Source organism: Crinia signifera, chromosome 4 (assembly GCF_055691185.1).
Source record: "Crinia signifera chromosome 4, ASM5569118v1, whole genome shotgun sequence".
In the NCBI taxonomy this organism is placed as follows: Eukaryota; Metazoa; Chordata; class Amphibia; order Anura; family Myobatrachidae; genus Crinia; species Crinia signifera.
The window spans coordinates 119270263-119294897 of record NC_139220.1 but is presented as its reverse complement, the minus strand read 5'-3'; the positions used below and the strand labels follow the sequence as shown (position 1 = coordinate 119294897).

General features: G+C 40.8%; 1 protein-coding gene across 1 annotated transcript in view; it reads right to left on the bottom strand.

Annotated features, from left to right (window-relative positions):
• Window positions 1-24635, bottom strand: part of PTPRQ (protein tyrosine phosphatase receptor type Q) — a 300600-nt gene that overhangs the window by 6872 nt on the left and 269093 nt on the right. Inside the window, exons 53-60 of the mRNA XM_083182313.1 lie at window positions 22907-23006; window positions 20854-20982; window positions 10038-10119; window positions 5931-6021; window positions 3724-3800; window positions 1750-1884; window positions 1523-1648; window positions 491-639 (exon numbers count right to left, since the gene is read on the bottom strand). Coding sequence (XP_083038439.1) covers window positions 491-639; window positions 1523-1648; window positions 1750-1884; window positions 3724-3800; window positions 5931-6021; window positions 10038-10119; window positions 20854-20982; window positions 22907-23006 — 889 coding nt within the window. The remainder of the gene's footprint in view (window positions 1-490; window positions 640-1522; window positions 1649-1749; window positions 1885-3723; window positions 3801-5930; window positions 6022-10037; window positions 10120-20853; window positions 20983-22906; window positions 23007-24635) is intronic.

Below are 24635 nucleotides of genomic sequence, written 5' to 3'. Positions count from 1 at the left end.
TACAATGGCGAGCCACTATAAAATAAGAACATTAACATCATTTAACATTCAATGTAGGCCATTTTTGAATTAAAAAAAATACAATTAATGTAAACATTTAAATCACACTGTTTGAATTGCAAAGAAAAATTTGGACTGTAAAAGTTTAAAAAGGAACTAAACCATGTTTCCATTTACAAATGATCTCGGATTATGAAAAAAAAAACTCGTTCCAATTTATTTTCCAATATCTTGTCGTTTACACATAGAAAAAGACTTTAGTACATTAACTTAAAAAAAATGTTGCCAATGCATGTACAGTACATATGTGAATTATTGTATCTATGTTTGCTGAACGTTTACAATAAAAGAACACTACAGTATTCAACCGTGTTGTTCGAAATCAGCAAAAACAATGTGTGTTTTCTACAATGCATTCATTTAAAGTTTACTGCATGCAAACAGTTTATTATATTGTGAATTGTATATATTGTATTAAGGAGAACCATACCTGCAGTGTACAATTGTTGGTGTATTTTCATGTGGTCTGCTGGCCCGAACCATCTTTACAAAATGTATTAAAGCAGTTGTGTTTTCTGGGACTCCATGTTCTGGCCAAGAAGTAAAATTACACTGCCGTACCATCATGAAGTCACCATGCTGCAATGAAGAAATACATTAGTTTGGGAGATGCTAACATCTAAGATTATTACACAGATTGTTCAGTTATTAAAAATGCATGATGGCTCATCTTGAAACATTTATTGATAGCTCAGAAGACAACAGAAAGTGAGAGAGGCCAAGTAGCCACGTGTCATACACGAGCAGAGGAAGTGCAATGCTCCTTTATAGTAAGTTAGGATGGCCTGTTCTGGCTCCCATGTACACAAATCAAGATTATTTTAAGAAGGTGTGGAACATAAGGGTTGTAATAGGGGGAGTAGAATGAGCGGTGAGTGATAATCCCTATGCCCCTAAAGGTATCCAACACAAGTTTTAATATAACCCATTGTTGCCCAGTTTTGGGAACGCTAGGTGATCCCATCCAGCTGCTGTTCGGCAGGAATGGGGTATGATCTGGAATACTAGAACCAAGGAATTTGGTTAAAATGTTGTTTCTTTGATTTTTATACAAGAATATAGATTGTAAGCTTGCGAGCAGGGCCCTCCTACCTCTATATCAGTCTGTTACTACTTAGTTTGTTTTATCACTGTTGATACCAATTATAAAACACAACGGAATATGCTGAAACTGTAAAAAAATTAAATTGTCCATAAATTTCCCCATACACTGCTTCCTAATTATAATGCAACACAATGTACAAAGCAGCAGTGTAGCAAGGGTCTTGCTAAATACTAGCTATACCTGAGTCTCAGTATCACTGCGCACATCTTATGAAGGTGTTGTAAACATTATAGTCCTATGTAATACGCACTAGTTACGTTTTTGGAAACATTTCATATATATATATATATATATATATATATATATATATATATATATATATATATATATTATCATTACGGCAGGTTACTAAATTACCCTTTCAACTTTTAAGTCTCGAATGGTCCAGTCAATTTGAACATCTTCTACTACTTTGGTAATCACAATATCTCCAAACACAGTTACTGGCTTGTTGTCCTCTGGCCAGTATTGGTGACATCTGATCTGTAGGAATAGACATTTGTTATTATGCATTCTAAAGGCCAATCTAACATCATCCATAGTAATGCTTGCCAATGGACCAACAAATCCAGATCTTTACTTACCCTGCCTTTCTCAAAACATTGAGTAAGCATTACTATGGTCTTTGCTCTTGTTTCCCAAACCATTCGCCAGAAGTCCCCTACAGTTCCAGCTAACGGTCCTTGTGTAGCAATAAATTCATTAGGACAAATGTAACCCTGAAATGATAGATACCATTATTGGCTGAGATCAGTGGATGGCTGTTATGGGAGAGACTCCTATAGTAATATAACAGAAACAAACAACAATACAATGTCTCACTTTCAGAATCTATTCTTTCTCATCATTTTATGCAACAATGTTTCCTATTTTCTTCTATATGAAATATGCTACCTGGATATCCCAGCAGTCACCGCTCTCTGTATATACCGCCGCTCCCCAGTGACCAGGAGTAGCTTACTCTAGTGAATATGTAAACGGATATTTGGGTTTTTGAGCAGAAATAAATTCATTGTATTGGAAAAGCATGCTGTGAAGGAAACTGAAACCCTGCAATATGGTTTGTTCTCATTATATATATATTTTGTCAATTAGAATTCAGGTTACTGAAATGTGACTGAGATGTGGATCCTAAAGCGTGTTTTCCTTGTGCACTAATTACACATTTTGTTTTTTTTAAGTTTTCTCTTTGGGGGGGGCCTATTCATTAGGTTAATTAAGTATTTTACAGGCTGCAGGTGGCGGAGAAATACAACATTGCCCTGGTGCAGAAACAGGTGACCTGAAAATCGTTCACTAAATGTAGTAGGATGTGAGAATCAGAAAGTGAGAGATTTTGTGAGAGTTTTTTTTTTAAATGTATACATGGCAAAAATCAACCTGGTGTAAATGATTGCTGCTTTAAAAAAAATGGTAAAACTCTCCCAAAATCTCTCACTTTCTGATTCTCACACCCTACTACATTTGGCCCCAGTTGTCCATGTGAATCCTGTCACTGCTATTTTAACAGAGGTGAAACTTATCCTGCCAAGTCTGACTCAGCAATGCTACTTTGCACATGAGGCCTTGGATCCATGCATGTGTGACCTCCGGCGGAAAGAGCTGAACAGGGCGAGTAGTGGGGGGGGGGGGGGGGGGGGGGGGTGCGGGAAGAACCATCATCTGAAGATGATTTAGGTCCATATATTGTCCTAGTATATGGGGAAATGTAAGTTGGATATATACATTATGGCCTTTATTCTGATTAATTGGGTCCCCATCGAATTTGCAATCAGACCGATGTTTATGCACTACACATGCGCATAATCACATATGCGCATGTACAGAGCTTCTGTGCGGCGTCTCTGCAGGATGGAGGAGGGCATACGACCACCCTGCGTTTCCTGGATGTACCCACAAAAACAGTGGGTGCTCCCAGGAAAAGCTGGGTTCCTATTTGAACACCGGGGGACAGACGGCTGATGTCACAGTATGTCAGCCGGCCGCTGCGTTCCCGGACCCGGATGCTGCAAGTCTAGGTCAGTCCAGACTGACTAAGATTTGCGAACAGGGTGAAAATCATTCGATGGTCGGTAACCATCGAATAATTTCGGCTCCGTATGCATGTGAATGGATATATGTGCATAACATCCATTTGCAAAGCAGCAGGCATGTGTGGACCATGGCGGGGGGCGGGTATTCGTGCGGGCAGAGTTAGAAGGCTTGCTAAGCAGCGGATTTTTGCTGCTTAGCGAGTCAATCAAAATCACCCGCCATATCTCCTGCGCTACCTTTGCAATGAATAGCACTGACAATTATACAAAAGTACAGTAATTGCAATAAAATACTTTTAAACTTATATATATATACTGTATGAGTTTGCAAATATTTGGCTGCACATTTACCCTGGATAATAAGAATGCTATTACTCCTTAGATTGTATCCTTTGGTATGCCACTAGATGTAAATATACACTTCAAAGCTCTCAGCATACCCAGTATATTAGGCATGTTTGAAATGTGGTTTTTAGACACACCGCCTTAACCAGAGTGGTTTACCATCCAGAGGTTTATACTTACAGACACATAGCTTGCGTTGATGTAATCTGAGCCGGGCACACCAGCATCCGCTATTAGCTTTACACGGTTATTGTTATCTGCGACACAAACGTGGCGTACAGCTTAGTCTAGCACACAACTTGTATATTCAGAGATTTGTTCATAGCACATAGCACACATCTATTATTTCAGAACTGTTGTTGGTTATGTAAGCAAATCAACTTTCAATGAAACATTGTTATTTCCTTCCAGCGTGACTATTGATTGCATCTGGCAAGCGTAATGCCCTAAATAGTTACATCGCCCCCATACAAATGTATACCATTGCCCCTTGCATTAGGGAAGCAAAATTGAATATGTTAATAGGTTACTGCAATACTTGTATCACTGATCCTGTTTATTGAAAGTAATGAAATGTCTTCTTGCCTCATACGATGATTAACAATACACAGCAGTCACATCAGTGAGAACTCAATTCCATGATATTAACAAAGCATTTCTAATTTTATCTTAAATGAATAGAGGATGTGTGTGTTTAACACTTTCAACTTCTCTGTGAGGGAAGGGGGGGGGGGGGGTGTTACTGTCAAGAAAAGAATGTTAAAAAGGTTGGTTACTTAGGTCACATTACAAAGTTAAGACACTATTAAGTCTACAATTTCTTGCACCTGCATATAAAAGCGTGTGGGTGCAGAGTTACTCAGACCCTCAGCCTTGGCACATTACAAGGGTCATTTCAAGATCACTGAGCATTTGCTGTGCTGTATACAGTATATACCGTATGTTTCTCTTTGTTTTCATTATTGGATCAAAGAAATTCAGATACATTTGGAAATCTTAAATGAAAGCGAATATCAGATGTTTTGGATCTCTTATGTACTTCCTTTGGGTTGTGGGAATATCATAATCTTTTTTGTGATAATGCAAAGAATTAGTAAATTACCTGGGGACTGTATATGAATCATTAAAAAAAGATAAATTCATATTAGAATTACCTCCTTAGGAAAACCCAACAAAATGAACAGGTATGTTATAACTCTCCGACAGTCGGGATTCCAACAGACGTTTCTCCGACATTCCAATCCTGACTGTCAGGAGCCCAACAGGGGGGGGGGGGAGCGCATTCAAGACCCTTACGGGCTCGTTGCACTCGCCACCTATTCTTTTCTCCCTCTGTGGGGGTTGTGGACCCCTCACAATGGAATATAGACAGTGTAAGTAGGGATTCCCAATGTCGGATTGGGAATCCAATCCAAATCGGATTGAATTGGCACTCACCCAAGCCCTGGCATCCTAGGCTGCAGTCTAATGATTAATCAGTTGCTAATCATCATCTGCCCCCAAACTGGTCCCAACAGTCTAGAACTAATTATGCTTTGGACCCCCTCATCCGCTCTATTCCTACCCCATGTTCATAATATGCTGCTTGTCAGAATAGGAAAAAGAATGGCAGAGGGTGACCAGGAGTGGGAGAAAAGGAGATAGAGGGTAACTGGTATGGAAAGGAAGTGGGTATTGGTGAGAGGCAGAGAGATACAGGAGAGAAAGTAACAGAAGAGAGGGGTGACAGGAATGGTGATGCCAGGAAGAGAAAGTGGGTGACAGGCAGAGAAGGAGGCTTGGGTGACCGGGAGAGGCAGAAGGTGATAGGGAGTGTCAGTGGGTGACAGTGAAAGATAATGGAAGTGAGAGAGATGAAGTGGATTACAGGGAGAGGCAGAGTAAGACAGTGACAAGATAATGGAGTTACTGTAGTTACAAAGTGAAGGTGATAGTGAGGCGGTGGGTGACAGGTAGAGGGTGATAGGGAGAGGCAGCGAGAGGCAGGGAGAGGATGATGAGGAATTGCAGTGTGCGATGCCAGGAAGAGACAGTGGGTGACACCAGGAAGAGACACCAGGAAGAGATTACAAGTAGTGGGTGAATGGGTGACAGGGAGAGGTATTATTGTGACACCAGTGGAAACGCAATGTGTGATGCCTCAAACGGATGTCAGGGAGTTGACAGAGAAGAGACACGAGGCAGAATATAGTAAAGCCTTGTGACCCTTTATAAGGTTTAGTGTAGTATCCTAACCAATAATTATTTTATCTGTCACTCCTTCAAATACACAGCAAAATGAAAAATGGACAATAACCAGGCGCATGGGTTATTGTCCATTTTTCTTTTTGCTGTGCGACAGTATGTCACATAATAGCAAATTAATATAAGATCTACAATATACATACATGGCTTTATGTTTGTAAAGCGGTTCTTTGACCTGTTCCATGGTAGATCAGCATCAGAGATGGCAAGGTCTTCAAGATATTTTGGTAACTCCTGTAAGTGGGGGGAGTAGTCCGATTAACTTACATGTATAACTTAAAAACCATACGTAACGTATCTATTTCACTTATGTATAAATTTGCAACAAATGGACCTCATGCCACAAATTCCTAAATAAACCTGCCACAAGCATTCACTCTCCTGTTGGACACTGTAAGTGAGCGGTGGCATGTATTCCCCCATGGAAATGAGCAAAAAACTTCCCCTGAGCAATGACCATGTATTTCCCCATGCCAACGAGCAAGCAAGTAACCCGCCCCCCCCCTGGCATGTATTCCCTCATAGAAATGAGCAAGAAACTCCCCCTGAGCAATGAGCATGTATTCCCCCATGGCAACGAGCATGTAACTCTCCCTGGCAACAAGTATAAAACCACTAGAAACGAGCATGAAACCCATGGCAAAGAGCATGTAACCCTCCTGGCAACTAGCATTTAACCCCCCCCCCCCTCCCTTCCATGGCAATGAGCATAAAACCCCTGACAAGGAGCATATAACCCCAAGCAACAAGAAGTAACCCCTGGCAACAGGCATGTAATCCCTTGCACCCAGCAAGAAACCCATGGCAACATGCATGTAACTCCTGACAAGGAACATGTAGGTAAGTGGCAGTTATGTAGCATAATGTGTAATAGGCATTACACTGTGTGGCATAATGCGTTAAAGGCATTACAGTGTGGCATATTGTGTAAAAGGCATTATGGAGTGTGTTATAATGTGTAATATATGCTACGGTGTCTTGTATTAATAGGCATTAAGGTGTGTGGCATAATATGTAATGGTTATTATGGTGTGTGGCATAATATGTAATGGGCATTACGGTGTGTAGCATAATATGTAAGTAGAATTACGGTGTGTGGTGTACTATAATGGGCATTGCGTGTGTGTATTCCTGGTGCAGTGTGTTTTAGAGGCTCTACTTGGCACAGTGGGGGTTATTCTAATTTGGTCCCCCACGGGGCCACTTGATTGCATTTGCCCCTCAGGCTAAATGTTGCCAGCAGCCCGTGATGGTGGAGGTCTGCCCATGCCATTCCGTGATGTTACGTGCAAACCCCCCACAGTGAGCACCTTCGGCAAATTTAATATTTGCCAGGGCGCTTGCAACTTTTGTATCAGGTGGCATTTGCTGGGGTCCACCCAGCATTTCATGGGCATGCCCATAGAAACGCTGGGCGGACCCCAGCAAACGCAAGCATGCACCTGCCTGATTGATTCTGGTGGATGATGCCGCATGAATTCGTTGAAAAGCGCCTAGCTATAAAGTAAGTCCTGGCTACTTTCACAACAAACAGAGGAAAAATTTGATGGTGAGTAATGCGTTTCGGAGCAGATGCGTAAGTGTACAGGTGCAGGGGTTTGGTTGATGGGGGTGTGCGTTCGGTGGGGCAGCGTTTTCCTGCCTGCTAGTTAGTGAATATGGCTACAGCCTAGCGAGAAGGTCTGAATTACCCCTGCAATGCAAAAGATGCCAATTACAATAATAATACAGTGCTCAGTTCTGATTATATCCTTATAACTAATGAAAGCAAAATGAAGCTCAACTTCTAGACACCATGGACTTAATAGACATATTTAACATATATGTGACATTGCACCCAAGTAATTATTCTTAGCTCTTCATTGGTCTGGTGCCAGCTGTGCAGCAGGAAAGTCACTGGTGACCATTTTCTGGTCATTTGCATTAGAGATGTCCTCAGGAACGCGACGCAACCACCATGTGCCCGGAGACCTGCTCATGTGCAGTACACTCTGGCACAATGTCAGAACCAACTGTACTGCTGGCGTGGAGGTGGCCCAATCAGAGCCTGCACACGGGCCCCCTCCTCTCTTAAAACACCCTTGTATATACATGTACACTAATTGTCGCAGATGAGAATGCAGTTTTCATGTAATTATTAGGTGAATTTACACTGAACTGTATTTCAAATTATTATTGTACAATTGTAAATATACAATACTTAATTTTAAAACAATTAAAAATACATTTTCAAATAAAGCATGGCAATTTTTAAAGCATTTCTTAATAAGACTTACAATTGTACAATTACTATAATTTCTAATACAGACACATTGCATCTGTAAGTTTAGCAACATCTCTGCATGTATGTTTTCTCTATAGTGACACACCACAGTGTCTAGCCCAGGCAGCAATGCTTGTGGAAAGGCTGTTACTCTAATTGTTGCCTAAAGGCGGTCCTGCACTTGCACTTGGTCCTTACGTATGCTCTGCCCTTTTTAAACCAAGGTTCTCAACTCTGTTTATTAGTGCTAGCCAAGACATTGGGCCCTTGTTCTCAGTAATATAAAAAAAAAAAACGTGCCAGTTGATTAGGAGTAGAAGATATTTTTGTTAATATTATTGATGTAGACCAGTGGTTCCCAACCTGTGGTACGCTGCAGACCGGCTGGGGGTACTTGGAGATAATATTGGTAATGGTGGAAGAAGAAAAAGAAGTCTCTCATTGCCGTAGAGATGAAATACATTGTGTCACTTCAGCTCCATCTGCATAATCATCATCAGCGTCTGCTTGTGCTTTTGCCTGACCAGCAATCCACTGGGAGCTACACGCGCTGCCCTCAAACATCATCGGCCTTGTGTTGACACGATTAGAGGAAGCAGCTGCATTAATCCTACAGGCATAAGTGGGGATTCCAGAGATGGTACACAGCCAGCGGCCAGACACAGAGGATGCCCGGGATCCCGGTCCGCACACTACTCCTCCCCTTTTCCTTAATATAAGGACACGCATACCGCTCACTTCCACTCGACTCGTAAGTACTGTGGATATTTTAAATTGAGGGGAGGGGGTACTTGTAAATGAAAAGCCCAATCAAGGGGTACGGGAAAGAAAAAAGTCTGGGAACCACTGATGTAGACTGGTAGTAGGCAACATAATATATTTGACATGCCTTACATGCTGCCGGTCGCATTCAGTGCTGGATTCCGAATCTCTGCACATGCAGCAGTGGGGTGCACTATGCTTCCCATATGATGTAAGCAGTAACATGGTAGCATTAGGTGCTATATATTTGCTTGCTGACTACAAATTAGGAGGGATGTACCTAAAACCACAATTTACTTATCAAAGCACTACGCCCAGAGCCAAATTAAGGGTCACCTGGGACTAAAAATGTACAAGGGCCTCTAGTGCGAAGGCAAGGAGCTGAGACCAGTGCTGCATGGGTGTGGCCAGTGCCATGAGGGCGTGTCTCCCTAAATACATTACATCATAAATTTGCATAATTATTTGAGAAAACTATAAATACCATTTTAATACATATGATTTTTGTCCAACTCTAATAGTTAGGCAGCATAATATCATTATGATGATGGGCCTATTTTTATGTGCAGGCCTGGGGCTGTATCTGCATCTGCCCCATTGTTGTACTGGATGCAAATATCCCCCCCCCCCCATTCCCACTCATAAATTACAAAAGGCCAGATGTATCAAGCTTCAAAAAGTGATAAAGTGGAGAATGATAAACAGCCAGCCAATCAGCACTGACCTGTAATTTTTATACCTAGCCTGTAACATGGCAGTTAGGAGCTGATTGGCTGGCTGTTTATTACTCTCCATTTTATCACTTTTTGCAGCTTTCTACATTTGGCCTAAAGTATAAACAGGTAAACAAAAACAGTGTGAAACATATAGTTACCTGCAATTCACATCAAACGCATAATTATAGCACACAACATATAAATGCAATATCAAGGCTTGATAAAATGTAAAAAGCAAAACCAAAACAAATGTATGCATCAAAAAACCGAACTTCTTTGTGATCTGAGATCATTATTGCATTGCTAGGGCAATTTATTTTGTGGCACAATGTAGCTTGTAAAACCCAACTCGGTGTAACATTACTATGTAAACAATCACCCCGGTAATTGGGTATTGATTATCAAGGCCACAGTCTTTCTTAGTCTCACACGCTTAAAATGGACATGAAATGTGACACATGAAAATTACTGGAGGGCTTGTGATGTTGTGACAACTGTTAGGAACATACCGAAAATTCTTCTTGAAACTTTACGTTGTTATTGGTGCACAGCTCCTCAACATGCTGCAGGAAGGCTTTCTTACTCACAGGCCTAGGGAGAAGGAGTAAGATTAAATTACTTATCGGCCTCACCACAAAGGTTCTTTAAAAGTATCACACTCTGATTCATTATATATTTATTGTTACACAAAGCACAGCTTTTTGGAATGTAACATAGATATGTTCCGTGTTGCTCTAGTTCTCGTAATGACATGGTTTTCCAGCATGTTAAATATCTTCCAATGACTTCTCAAGCTAAACACACACATGCAATGTTCACCCTAGAGAGAGACAAAGCATTTCTCCAGTTTCTATGCAATTAGTCATGCTTTTATGATTTATATGCAAGTTGGCCTTGTAAATGCACCAAAAAAAGAACCATACATTAACACTCATCACACTATCACATATCACATCTGCAAACTAAGGCAAGGAAAACACACACACACACACATCTTTGTGCAACTTACTTGAGTGATTTCCTATAACTAAGTAACCTGCAACAGAGATTATATTAAATTATGTGTGGAAACGAATGTGCAGCACACTGAGCATAAATAATGCATTTTTACGTCATTTGTTCATGCTGCAGTTTAATGTTATTTATACGGCATTTGTAACATGGAGACACACACAATGCATGCTACACTGTTACTGTACTGCACAGCACAAAATAAGTCATTATATTCTTTTATATCTAAAAAGATGTAAGTGGTTAGCGAAAACAACATAATAAAACAGTTAGAAAACGCCACTTGTTTACTGCTTCTTGGCAGCATCACAAACACAGAGGGAGGGGCTACTTCAGCATTAAAAATTGGAAGTAGAAATGCCTTGTTATAATTTGGATGATTAAGGACCGTATCCATTTAGCAAATTTACCATAGCTAATGAATTTGGCCGGGGTTATCTAATTAGCTCAGATATGCGGCACTTGCGGGTGTCTAGGACACCGGAAGCATAATCTATGTTAAAAAGACATCCGAACCTCGATAACATATGGGAACTTACCCTAGATAAAAAAATGCCTATAATTGGATGGTGCGATAATGACCGTCCGTCAAAAATCGTGCTAAGGATTGCACCTAATAGGATACCAACCTACTCTAAGTTCCTGATAAGCAAATTCTTTTACATAATTTACATTTTTAATAATGTACTAAATAATAATAAATGTTATGCATACTTAATAATAAGAATGCATAACTTTATTTATTTATTTTATTTCCAAATGAATGAAGAAGTCTTTAAAGTATGCCAATGTCTATATGATGTAATTGTTCTTCAGACCAGGATAGTCAGTACTGCAGCTCTTGCTACACACTCCCCACTTTGGAAATCCCCAGCTGTAATGTTCAGACCAGGTGAGGCTCCAGTACTGACGATCCTGGTCTGAAGAACAATTACATCATATAGAAATTGGCAACATTTAAAGGATTTATTCAAATAATTAAATAAAAATGTTATGCATTTTTTTTTATAAATATATTGCTTTGCATCAATATTCATTAACTGCACCCAGTAAGCAAGGCAAGCTCCCCAGACAGAAATATCTAGGGAGACCTAGACCTTATCCTGATCCATACTGAGAAGTATGATGGCCTTAGATTAGGATGGTTTGAAGTTATAAATGCATTTGTAAACAGCTTTTTAGAAACTGAAAACGGTTCTATACTACAAATAGCTCTGTCTACTTAAATGTATTGCAGTCTTTGCTTTTTTTCATGTATAATTCGACATCCTACACCCTGACTAAGTAACCTTTACCTCAGTACATGTAGACTAACAAATGTGTCTGCAGTAAGAACATTGCTTTGTTTCCACGTCAACCATAAAAATTAAATTTATGGTTACATGTGGCTGAATTCTACAATTTGGTAGCTTAAAGTGTATCAAGACTTTTTTCTTTATTATTTAAAATACTATGAATTTGTTTTAACTCTGGATATCCTTTGGATGGTATACAGTTTCATGTCTGGGTTTTTAGTCTAGGAAAGGTCTTATTTCACTCATATTACAATTCACACATCCTTTGAGAAACTATACATTTTTGGTGCCAGAAGTGCTGAATGTCACAGTCTGATATAAAACCGGAAAGTGATTACTACATTGAAAATATTATCTTCAAGTGGAATATCATTGTATGGTAGAAAATCATGGGTTCTGCATGTTTAATTCTTTGTTTTATTTCTTGAACGTATTCAGAGACTACAATACTACATGATCGAGGCATTGGTCAAATACTGGTGTATTCAATCTCGGCCGCTATTTCCGCTGGGGAAAATAGCGGTTGCCGCCTATTCCATGCTGCTGTTTCCGACAAAAACATATCTGACTTTAAAACAAGTTGGATCTGTTTTTTTTTATACGGCCATGGATTGTCAAATTCACAGCAGTTTTTCATCAATCTGTGGCCATTTTTGACGATGCACCCACTTTCCGACACTCGGAAGCGAAAACATTGAATTCCGGCACAGAATACAGTCAAGCTGAATACAGTGAAGCTGACCGAAAATTTCTTAGGATTCCGACTATCAAAACATCCCTACATCTGTGATTGAATACCTCTCTCAATGTTTTTGCCGATATTCTACATAAATAACTGGAAATGGGCAACTACCTCTTAGTATTCGACTGACAATCCTTAAACTGGGCATACACAGGCAGATAAATGCCTGTCAGACCTCTCCCATTGCATTGGCCATGATATTGAGGCTGTGCCTTCTGGCAAGAAACATTTCCCAATTCCTTGCCATGTGAAGGGACAAGACAGTGCATACAGATGTATCCATGCTGTATAGCGCTCATCGTTTCAGCAATCTAGCCACTGGTGCTTGTTTGTTGCGCCACATTTGCACCTATATGGTTTGGAATCACTATGCTGCGATATCAGCACTCATTGCATTCGCAATTGGCACAGCAATGATGGGGGCTATTTCAGACCTATTTGTTATGGGCCAAATTTGGCCCCTTCCCAGATGTTTGAGATTTGCTCATATGCATGCACGAATGTGCACATGCGCAAAGCATGATAGCGAATGGCTTTGGTGAGTTTCACACTCGCCGGGCTATTTGCTCCATGAAGGGAGGGCCAGGGGCAGGCAGGAGGCAGCAAGAGGCGGTAGCAGGGGAATGCCCAGCAAATTACAGGCATCCCCAGAAACCACTGGGCATTTCCATGAGAGTGCAGGCTTTGTGGTACCTGCTCGGAGTGGGTGGCTGATGTCACTGCCCCCGATTCGGTGGATAGCGGGCATCTGAAAAGTATGTCTTTGACCATAAAATGATTTTTCCTCTTTTTGGCAGCATGTGAGGGGATTTGTTCACAATCCCTCACATGCTAGAGAGGAGATTCGGGTGCTGAGAGGTGGTGGTGGTGGTGGTGGTGGGGGGGCGCACAAGCATTCGGCCAAGCAGTGGGCAGCAGTTACCTTTTCGGTAACCTAGCAAACAGGTCTGAATCAGACCCATAGTGAGGCAAGATTGAGCAGAAATTGTGTATAGCTATAAACAAAGGATTCCTGCTTTCCTTAAACCTTGCATTCTATTGGTAATTTCATGCAAACTACATAATAGTTTAATACACCTCATTGAAGAAAATATGGAGAAAATTTACTTTAAGAAATTACACAATAATCTGAACCCTTTACGTTAAAATGATGTACAGTATCTAAAAATGAATCTCTATGCTGGTGGGATAGAAATATTAGATTTCAGTAACTGTAATAGTGCCAGCAATAATGTCACTGTATGTGGCAACTGCAGAAATGTTGGTATCCCCACAGTTCTGCTGGTTGGAGGGTAGGGGGGGGGGGGGCTCACATATTGATTTTAACGGAGATCTCCTTCAGTTATGAATATGACCACTAAATGTGTGGAATGTATGATGACTAAATGACCTAAAGGTTGGATATAAATGTTTGTAACAAAGGTCCTTATTCTGGTTGAGTCGCATGCGGACGGCATCTGGGGGACTCGCAATTCACAGCCTTGCGAGTCCCCAGGTGACGTCCACATGGTTGTACAGTTCCCCATTTATGCTAAACTTGTCACCTTACATTTCTTGCTGTTGGTTTTTGCTTAGTGGGTCTGATGTTAATGTCATGAAATTAGAGGTTGGACTGTTATAAATATACATGGTTGAAGGGAAGAAATCTGCAAAATGCTAATTCGGTCATATGTCAGTTACTTCATGATCTCTTTTAATGTAAAAGATCCCAATGCATTCCAACTCCAGAAGGTACGCTGTATATGAGCAATTTATTAGAAGTGCATACAAAATTATATTAAGCCCCTTTTAAAGGGAAGAATGGTACAGTAACCACCTATTTTTTTTTTTTTTTAATAAGCATAAAGGCTTTAGACTTTACACTTAAGAGGGTATGATATTACATAGACATTTTAGCGCAAAACTTAAACAATTGTGACGTTTAATTTTTAAACTACAGTTAATTACCTTGTTAACTGCATATACATTTCCTGTTTAAATGATTGTTGAAATTACAGGATGCCCTACACATCCTGCACGCTGGGCTTTTAATAAACATTGTCTGATGAAAGATATGCCAAGGCTGTCATTGTGATACTGAGATTATGGTCCTTGTACAGCAGGCATGTCCAAACTGTGGCTGTTGTGAACTGTTGTGAAACTACACATCCCAGCATTGCCATCAAGGCCGGTGCTAGGGTGTCCGGCGCCCTCCTGCAAACCATACATTTTGCGCCCTTTCACATTGCCATTGCAACAAGCTGCAGCACGATTGTGGGAGTGTATGCAACATGCGATCCTATGGAGGATCTCGGGTGCATGTACATGTATGCATATACCATCTCAGTGCTGTGTCCGCAAAATGTTGCAGGCAATAAAGGTGCCTATACACACTGCAAGAATCGCATACGTCATGGACTAGATCTCATCGCACGGCATGCATGCAATGTGTGTGCAATGCGATCCAAAAGCAGTACAAAAAGTATGTGCAGCACTCGTGACTGAGGGGGGAAGGAGGGGAGAGAAGGAGGAGATGGAAGAAGAGGGGAGGAGATAGAGGGGGCAGAGTGTTAAGGACTGGCAGTGGCACTGGCACAGCACAATGAGAAGAGGGAAAGAAGGGGAGGCGGCGCTGCTGCCTGTTTGTCATTTGATTGACAGCTGACAGGCGCAGGGTGCAATGGGTAGGGGGTGGATCCGGACATGAAATGTCATCCAGGCATTCACAGACAGCGCTACATGCCTCAGCGCAAGTGTCCGTGAGGAAGAGGGGGCAGGTTGCATGAGGAGGACAGTGTGTGCACGGTGCAGGGAGCTGCTCAGCCTCTCCATACTGCCGTCCGCTGTCAGACAGGGGCTGCGGGTGGCGTGCAGGAGGCAGTGACAGTGAGGGCTGAGGCAGCTTTAGCAGAGCAGGGAGGGAGACAGCGCCTCCCTGCTTTGCAGGAGCTGCTGAGTGGGTAGCACTGGCCCTGATTGCCATAGTATTAGGAATGCCCTAAAAGCAAAACTGTGGCAAGGCATGATGGGGCTTGTAGTTTCATAACAGCTGGAGGGCCATAGTTTGGACATGTCTGTTGTACTGCATAATGATTTCAGTGTTACTGCTGGCAATGAACTACAGCAGTGGTTCCCAGACAGTGTGCTGTGGCACTCTGGGGGTGCCTCGGGGTGCTGGTCCAGAACCAATTCAAATTATTTAGGGTTAAAGTAATAGGCAAAACAAGTGGCTGCCAATCATATTAACACATGTGGACAATCAGAAGCACAAATGTACACAAGCACAGAACTACTGTAAACCTAAGGATGACAGTAAAGGCACCATTTACTGAATTTAATATTGCATTCTAAATTTATCATTAAATTATTTTATCCTATGGGTAAAATTCTTATACACTAAGGCTTTGTGATTGAAGAAAATTTGGGAACCCCTGAACTACAGAACTGCATATACAATCCGGGTTTCTATGACAATGGTTCAGTGGTATCTAACAAGAAAGTGCTAAAAGGACTTGTGTAAAAAGAATCAAAAGGGTAAAAAACTGCAGGATATTTTAGTACAACATTAGAAGGATAACATTTTATACATTTATTAGAAATTCATGTGATTAGTGAGTACATTTTGTATCAGCCATAGTTTTTTTTTATAGAAAGCAAAATCACCATTTTTGTAGGAGGCAAAAAACCTATAGCAATGGTGCAGTGGCGTAATAATAGCCCCGCAGCCCCCGCAGCGGCGGGGAGGTGCTGAGTAAAGTGTGGGCGCAGGGGGTCTGCGGGGCTATTGTTTCACTGCTGCCTGCTTGCCCCCACCGCCACCACCTCTGTAGCCGGGACACGCACATCTACTTGTCTGCGGTCCCGGCGCTTCTCCTCCAGGCTGGCTCGGCTCCTGTCCTGCTGCTATTAAAATCTCCCTCCCAAGATGTCCGCCGCCTTAATGCAGACTTTTTTTGGATGCTAGAGGAGCCTCCTCTAGCATCCCAAAAAACGGTCTGCAGTAAGGGGGCGGACATCTTGGGAGGGAGATTTTAATAGCAGCAGGACAGGAGCCGAGCCAGCCTGGAGGAGAAGCGCCGGGACCGCAGAGATCTGTGTGTTTCAAAGGCAGCACTGCAGCGGCAAGCGGCAACGGGGTAAAAAAGGAGGGGGGTAACTTTTCTTGAGAGAGGGGGGGGTGACAAAATTCCCGGCGGGGGGGGGGGGGCCCAATTTATGAAGTTACGCCACTGCAATGGTGTCTTTAATTTAGGGTGATGTAAAGTGGTTTATTTACTAAGATGAGAGTTCTATTGAAGACGATATGTTACTTTGGGCAAACCAATCAGATTATATCTATTATCTTCTAGAAGGTGCAAAATAAATAAGTTGATTCTTATTGGTTGTCCATAGCAACATCCCTTCTTCAATAGAACCCCCATCTTAGTAAACAAACCCAAAATTTTACTTTTCCAACTAGTACTATATCCAAAGTCCTTGTAGTAAAGGGGATTAATAAGACAGTCCATGGAAAAGAAAACAACGTTTCCTGTTTTGCACAGATATTGATCTAACATAGGCTACAGTACTGTATTTATACAGTAATTCCACAAGCATCAGTTCAGTACTGCATGTTTAATACAGGCATGTCAAATACTGCATAGTATATGGTTAATGTTGGACAACATGTCTGTACGCTAAATCAGAATTACGATGGTTGTTATTTACAAGGCTACTCTATATCCATGATGTATGGTATTTGATTTCCTTAACCATATACTACCAACAACAAGTCTTGTGTTACCATCTTGGTTTAGCCTCATCTGTTTTAGCCAAACACGGGATGGAAATACAAAGCTATAAGGGCACTGTGGATATAACTGCACACAAACAACCCATTACTGACTTACTGTATAACATATATGTCCTTGCGTCTAAAGAAAAATGAAGAATATCTGGAAGTAAAGATTCATTATCAATTATAAATGTGGATTACTATTATGACTATTTACAGTATATATACATATATACTGGAAATATAATTTAATACATCATTTATAACCAGTGACATCATATAAATACAAAGAGAATCAAATGGCAGTTTGAATAGATCAGAGGTGTAACTCTGACACAGAAGCCTGTGTGGTTGTTTAGGGGTTGACTTTCTGCCGAGCCTTGAGTTGAAGTCAGCGCTTGTGTAGTAGAACATCACTTCAGGCTTTCAGTGAGCGAATGGCCCAAATGAGACCTACTGTAATTATGCATTAGCCAATGGGGCCTGCTAAATAGTAAGCCATTTAAGGTGTGTCCAAATACTAGAATGTGGGGTCCTCTGGTCATTAGTTACACCCCTGTATAGAAGATTAATTTACTTTTTGCTCTCTTAAGTATTATGAATATTACTAAATATTCTAGAAAAAATGTAACAATTCAAACAAGAGGTCATTCTGGTCTTATTGCTCCCCTGTGCATTCGTATAGGGGAGCAATGTTTTGTTTGTGACATTTATGCACATGTGCAGGCTCTTTGGGTGAACGCATGTGGTGGTGGAGGGGCATGGGGCCACAGGCACGGGTCGCATCCATGGTAATGACCAGCATTTCATGGGGGTCCCAATGAAAATGCTGGGCGTTCCCATGGTGATTCAGACATGATGCCGGGTGACGGGCCTTGACTTTGGCGAAATGGCCACAAGGATAAGTCAGTCTCCACTGACTTATATTTGCGTGGCCTGTAGAGGTCATTAAATGGTTGGCGACCATCGGATGATTTTGACCCCGCACGTAATACAGCGTATGAATGTTTATGCTAAACATATATTCGCATGTCTGTGGATAAAGTCGGCGAGCAACAGGCGGGCGTTTATGTGGGCGGCAGACGGCATCAGAATGATCCCCACAGTGTCCTCATTTAGGGGCCAATTCCAAATCAGACAGAGGTTTGTGAACATACATACAGTAAATGGTGAGTTTCAGCATACAGCAAATCCGCAAATTTATGTCCATCCTATTCTGAGTCAGATGGAAATTTACTGGATCTGTCTTTCTTCAAAATTGTGTGTTTAATGGGTGGAAACTGGGCAGCAACAATGCAAGTGGACAGGACAGCCCTAACTTACTGTCTGTATCTTATCCTCGCTGAATTTAGTTGTCCATACATGGAAGAGAAGCCCCTTACTGATGGATCTGTTACACATAGCATGGGGCTGGTGCAAGGGCTGTTACTAATGAAGACGGTTGTCATGAAATCAGTGGGTTGCATAGAACAATGACCCTCTTATAATTATTTTTTCTTCTTTATATCTGGTACAATTCCCACTAGAACCCTATCTGCGTAGCGTTTGTATATTCTCCATGTGTTTGAATGGGTTTCCGCCAAGTACTCTGGTTTCTTCCCCCACTACAAAAACATACTGGCCGATAAATTGGTTTCTGATAAAAAAGAATCCTAGTGCATATGTGTTTCCCCATGTTGTAGGGAATAATATTGTATACTCCAGAGACGCAGGGACTGATGTCACTGGCTAAAATATGCTCTTTAAATCACTGCATAGTGTGTATGCTCTATATAAAATACTGTTAATAATATAAGCTATAATGCAATAGTTTTCATTACAGTTCTAGCTCTTGTAACTTGTGCTACTTTCTAAATATACAGTTTTGTAAACCTGTATCCTTTAGTAAAACTGGCCTTGTGTGCTTACTCACAGTACAGGAGATTATTTAACAGCCCACCAGGTTCTTGTTCAAATAACTGTGTTCTGTATCATTCCTCAACATTAACCCCGCTTAGTCAGATCTATTAGAAGTCAATGACTCAGAGCCCTGGAAATGACCTTTCCAATAGGTGGTCATGGAGCAGGACTAATATGTTCAGAGGAAGGTTCTTGAATAGTGTTTAACATGTCACTTAATACCTTTCAAAGGTTATAAGCAAGAGGTAAACATTTGTGTTACTCTATAAATATATATATTTGTTATTTGTAGAATGTTAAGGCCCTTCAATGAATGATGGAAAAAAGCACTAGATATGTCAAATAGATGCTCATAGTCACATTCATTTGGTATGTAAATAATGTACAGTAATTGTGTTTTCCTCTTTTGGAAGAAGTCTGTGTTTTATTATTATTAAATATTATTATTACTACCAGTTATTTATATAGCGCACACATATTCTGCAGCGCTTTGCAGAGAATATTTGAACAGTCACATCAGTCCCTGCCCCAGTGGAGCTTACAATCTATATTCCCTACCACATGTACACGCACACAGAGACATTTTAGGGTTAATTTTGTTGGGAGCCAATTAGCCTACCAGTATATTTTTGGATTGTGGGAGGAAACCGGAGTACCCAGAGGAAACCCACGCAAGCACGGGGAGAATATACAAACTCTGCACAGCTAGAGCCATGGTGGGAATCGAACCCATGACCTCAGTGCTGTGAGGCAGCAATGCTAACCATTGCACCAGTTTTTAATCAATTTGGAGAATAAGATTACTGATATCTATATAAATTCCATAAACTTAATATTAAATGCTTGTGTAATATCATAGTTAATATAACCCATAACAACCAATAAGTGATTCCATGGTACACATATCAGTAAGCCAGGGACTACTTTTTGACCATGGGGGAGGTCATTGACAGACCACAGTAATCTATTCCACTTTGTTCACTTATACCAAGACCAGGAAGAGATCTTGTATCGACACCTGTAGTACAAATTGTATTAGATTGCTCAACTGACTACCGTATGGCTGCTCTGGGGGTAACGGTCTATAGAAAGCTTGTGCTGTTCATTTTAAAATATGAAAACTAAATGCTTAGCTTTTCATAAAGTGTTATCTTACAGTTGATCTACTGATCTATTGCTGAATCACAGGTTAAATGTAAATGTATTTCCAGGATTGCAGGATTTAAGTGTTTTAACACAATATGACATATGTAGCAATACAATATGACACAGTTTGTGATGGTCCTGTTATTTTAGTATGCAGTTGGTGCAATAGTATGGGGATACAACCATACTTGTATGTATGCATGTAATCTAGTTAGTGTTAAAAGAGTACTCCTATATAAATAGTTTTGTTGTGGAGATTAAATACAATTCAGTCTTTAGTCCTCAGTAAGAGGAGAATGGCTCAAGCTACTGTAGACTCTAATTGTGAGTGTTTGAAGACACAGGTCAGCCTTTGAAAGAGGATATCACTGACCTGTGTAAATAAGGGCAGGACAAACACTTCCAAACAAGTAAAGGCCATGGTGAGGTCATGGCTGGTGACCTTTTGGACTACTGTTTTGTCAAATGAGTATGCTTACCGTGTTAATCTCTCATCCTTCAGTTCCAAGTCTGCCACTGTGATCAATTGGTCTAGCTTGAATTTGGTGTCAATAATTTCTGCATCTCGTGGAGAATATGTACCTCCTTCTTTCTGTTTCTGCCTGATTCTAAGGAATAAAAACAAAAAACATATTCATTTTGCATTTCTACACAGGAAAAAGCTTTTATGCAAGCAATTACATACTGGATTTTTGTCATCAAATACTATAGTGAACTGTTATTAGAACCTAATATTGATTTTTTGTATAAATATTGTAAATATTCATATTGAGAAAATGGCCATGCAATACAAAAACATGAATATAGAAGAAAAAAGCAATAACCAACTTGTGACTAAGGAGTAACAAGAGTCAAGTTCCATGGTAATTACTTACATGCCAGATGGACTAAATAAATAAAGAAGAATTTGAGTAAAAGTAGTCAATGCTCGCACTCATATTAAAACAATAAACGATAGACACATAGGGGGTATTCAATTAGCCTAGGGTTTTTGCCGTTATTGTATTCAATTGTGGGTGTTTTTGTCAGATTTTTAGTAATTTTTCACCCTTTCAGTCATTTTGCCTTTTCCTCCTTTTTTGGGGCAAAAATTACGGGAAAAAAATGGGTTTTGGCTGATTTGCGGATTCACGTGTTTTTTTGCGCAGGGCAATTTTTGGTACTTGTTTCCTAGCACGGCCACAATCTTGGGCATCGTGTACCTTTAAGTTAAGGTACACGATGCCCACAATGGACCCGATTTCCTTTGAAATCAGGTCCATTTTGCCGGCAAAGCAAAAATCGTGGGCATTGCATCGTTCGGGACCATTAACATTGGCCCCGACGCGACCGGCGTGATGCCCCCGATTTCCCCATAGGCTTCAATGTTAAAATAATTTTTAACATTGAAATCGGGAGCATCGCGTCGGTCTTGTGCCATTATAATGGCACAAAATGAGATGGACTTGATTAAGTCCATCTCACATAGTAAAAAATGTGAAATGGGCCAATATGACCCATTTCACATTATATATGTCCCCGTCATCACCCCACGATTGACGCCAACCCGAAGCGTGGCGAGCGCAGCGAGCCCGCGAGGGGCGGCGGTGCGCGTCCTCCGACCTTTTCATTCCCCTACTATCCACGTCGGCGTGGAGTTGAGAATATAAAGTGTGGCGAGTGCAGCGAGCCACCGAGCCCGAAGCGAGGCGAGCGCACGCGTATACCTGTGAAGTTATACGCGTCCCCTCGCGGGGCTCGCTACGCTCGCCGCGCTTCGGGCTCGGTGGCTCGCTGTGCTCGCCACACTTTATATTCTCAACTCCACGCCAACGTGGATAGTAGGGGAATGAAAAGGTCGGAGGACGCGCACCGCCGCCCATCGCGGGCTCGCTGCGCTCGCCACGCTTCGGGTTGGCGTCAATCGTGAGGTGGGGTTTACGTGTTAAATTTGGGGGTCTAGGGAATATTTTACATTGAATCCAATGTAAAATCTGGTCCCAGGGACCCTATTCACATTTGATTCAATTAAAAAATCGGGTCGGTCGCGTCGGTCGCATCGCATGCGACCAAATCGCACGCGATGCGACCGACGCAATTTTTCCGACACGACCACCCCGATGGAAATCGGAGTGGCCGTGCTAGGAAACAAGTACCCAATTTTTTTTGCCTAGGCACTTTAATTGGATAGGGCAATCAAAATTCACAGATTTTTTGCCTAGGCAAAAAAATGTACACCAGTTGAATACCCTTAGTAGTCACATAATTGTATACTGAGAAAAGAGGGCTTGAATTAACAAATAGTTTAAGTTAACCAATAAGGTTTCGGGGCGGGGGATGGGAATATGGTGTGACATTAAGGGGCCCATTTATTATTAATTGCATTTGCAATAAGATCTGGGTGCAATTCATTACAGGATCCTAGTATGGATCTCCACATCTCTGTACATGAGCCAAATTGAACCTAGTACTTATTTAATCATTAAAAGTATTATTTTTGTAGAACATGTCAGTCAATGAAGTAGAAATAATAAAAGGAAAAAGAAAACTTACCTTGCAAAAGCATAGATTGCTGCCACAAGAAGTATAACAGAGAGTACGCACAACGTAACAGACAGGATTATTTCTACAGCCCTTTCTGACAGTCCATCAGCTAGAAAGAAACATTTGGATAAAAGGAAGGGAGAAGTATACACTCCTCACGTCAGTATTTTATTCATAACATTTGAGGGGTGAGCTTTATCAAACTTTATAGAGAGAAAGTGAAGAGAGGTAAAGTACCAACAAGCAGCTCCTGTCACGTTTTTAAACATAGCCTTTAACATTGCACTTAGGAGCTCATTGATTGCTACACTTCCCTTTTCTCCAACCTTTTAAAAAACTCCCCCTTAGAATCTAAAAAAATAAAAAATAAATATTAAACTCATAATTCCAATAACAGTTAATATGTTATCAAAATACTAATGCATTCAAATACAACATATTTCATAATATCCAGACCAGCTATGCCCAATGTATTGCCCTCTGTGTATTCTTATATAAAGGTAAGCTGGATTGTGCAATACAGCACCTACAGAAAAGAAATATTGCTTTTGTGTTTTACTGCTTAAGTATTTATAGAAACTAGAGATGTATGGGGAGTCTAGTTTCTAGGCATTGGATTTAATCTAATTTTATTGTTGTGTTTTGGTTTCGGAATTCAGATTTAAGATCCTTATCTTTGGTTTTGGTTTTCTTGAAAAATCATTAAAATCATGTAATATTTGCAATCCAAAACTGGAAATCTTCATTTCAATCTAAATATTTAAAATCCTCAACAAAACAAAACCACAAGATTTTTTAAGTACAGAAACACATTTCTAATGGCAGCCAACTATGTATATGGTATGACTGTTTTATTTATTACACTTTTACAGGTATACATCCATGTTGAATGTGTAGCCATCCATTTGCTTTTTGCTCGCCTGAAAAAATACAAATGGAATAACCAAAGGTTTTATCCTATTACCCGCGATTGCTGATCCAATAGAATAGGGGTGGGTTGAAGTATATTGCGCTGCTGTCTTAGAATATTGTTTGAAACACACTGAATGGCTGGATAAAAATAAATGTTGGACACACTGTTGTATTTTAATAGAATAGCCTAATAAAAAAAACACCCGGCAAAACATCAGGAAAAAAGAAAAGTTTTTCGCTACTGATGTTTTAGTGTGGGAAATAGGTTACCCTCCATAATGATCATTGGTAAATGTAGATACATACTTTTTTAATTTATTATTATTTATTATTAACAGTTTCTTATATAGCGCAGTATATTCCTTTGCGCTTTACAAAGGGGATATTGATTGGTTTTTATAGACAGTCAAAAGGTAGGAGGGCCCTGCTCGCAAGCTTACAATCTATACTGTATAACCCTTAAGCCGTGTACACACGGCAGCAATATGGGCTATAATAACTGAAAATATGGTCGCTGGCGACCATATTGTCAGTGATGGGAGTGTGCCCCGCCGATAAATCGCCGAGTGAGCGCTCCCATTTTCAGCCCCATTCTAATCGCTGGTCGCCAGCTGATTACCTCTGCGGCTCCCCCGGCAGAGGTTCCTTTTCATCAGCGACCAGAGAAAAGGAGACACTGAGCAATATATATATATCCCCCCGTGTGTACACAGCTTATGTTACTATTTTTTAGGGTACTACCTCCTTGAGATGAGGACTTGAAGCAAATCACACCTCAAAGGAGACTTAAAATGTTTGATATAACTTTTATGCCTTTTATTAATGT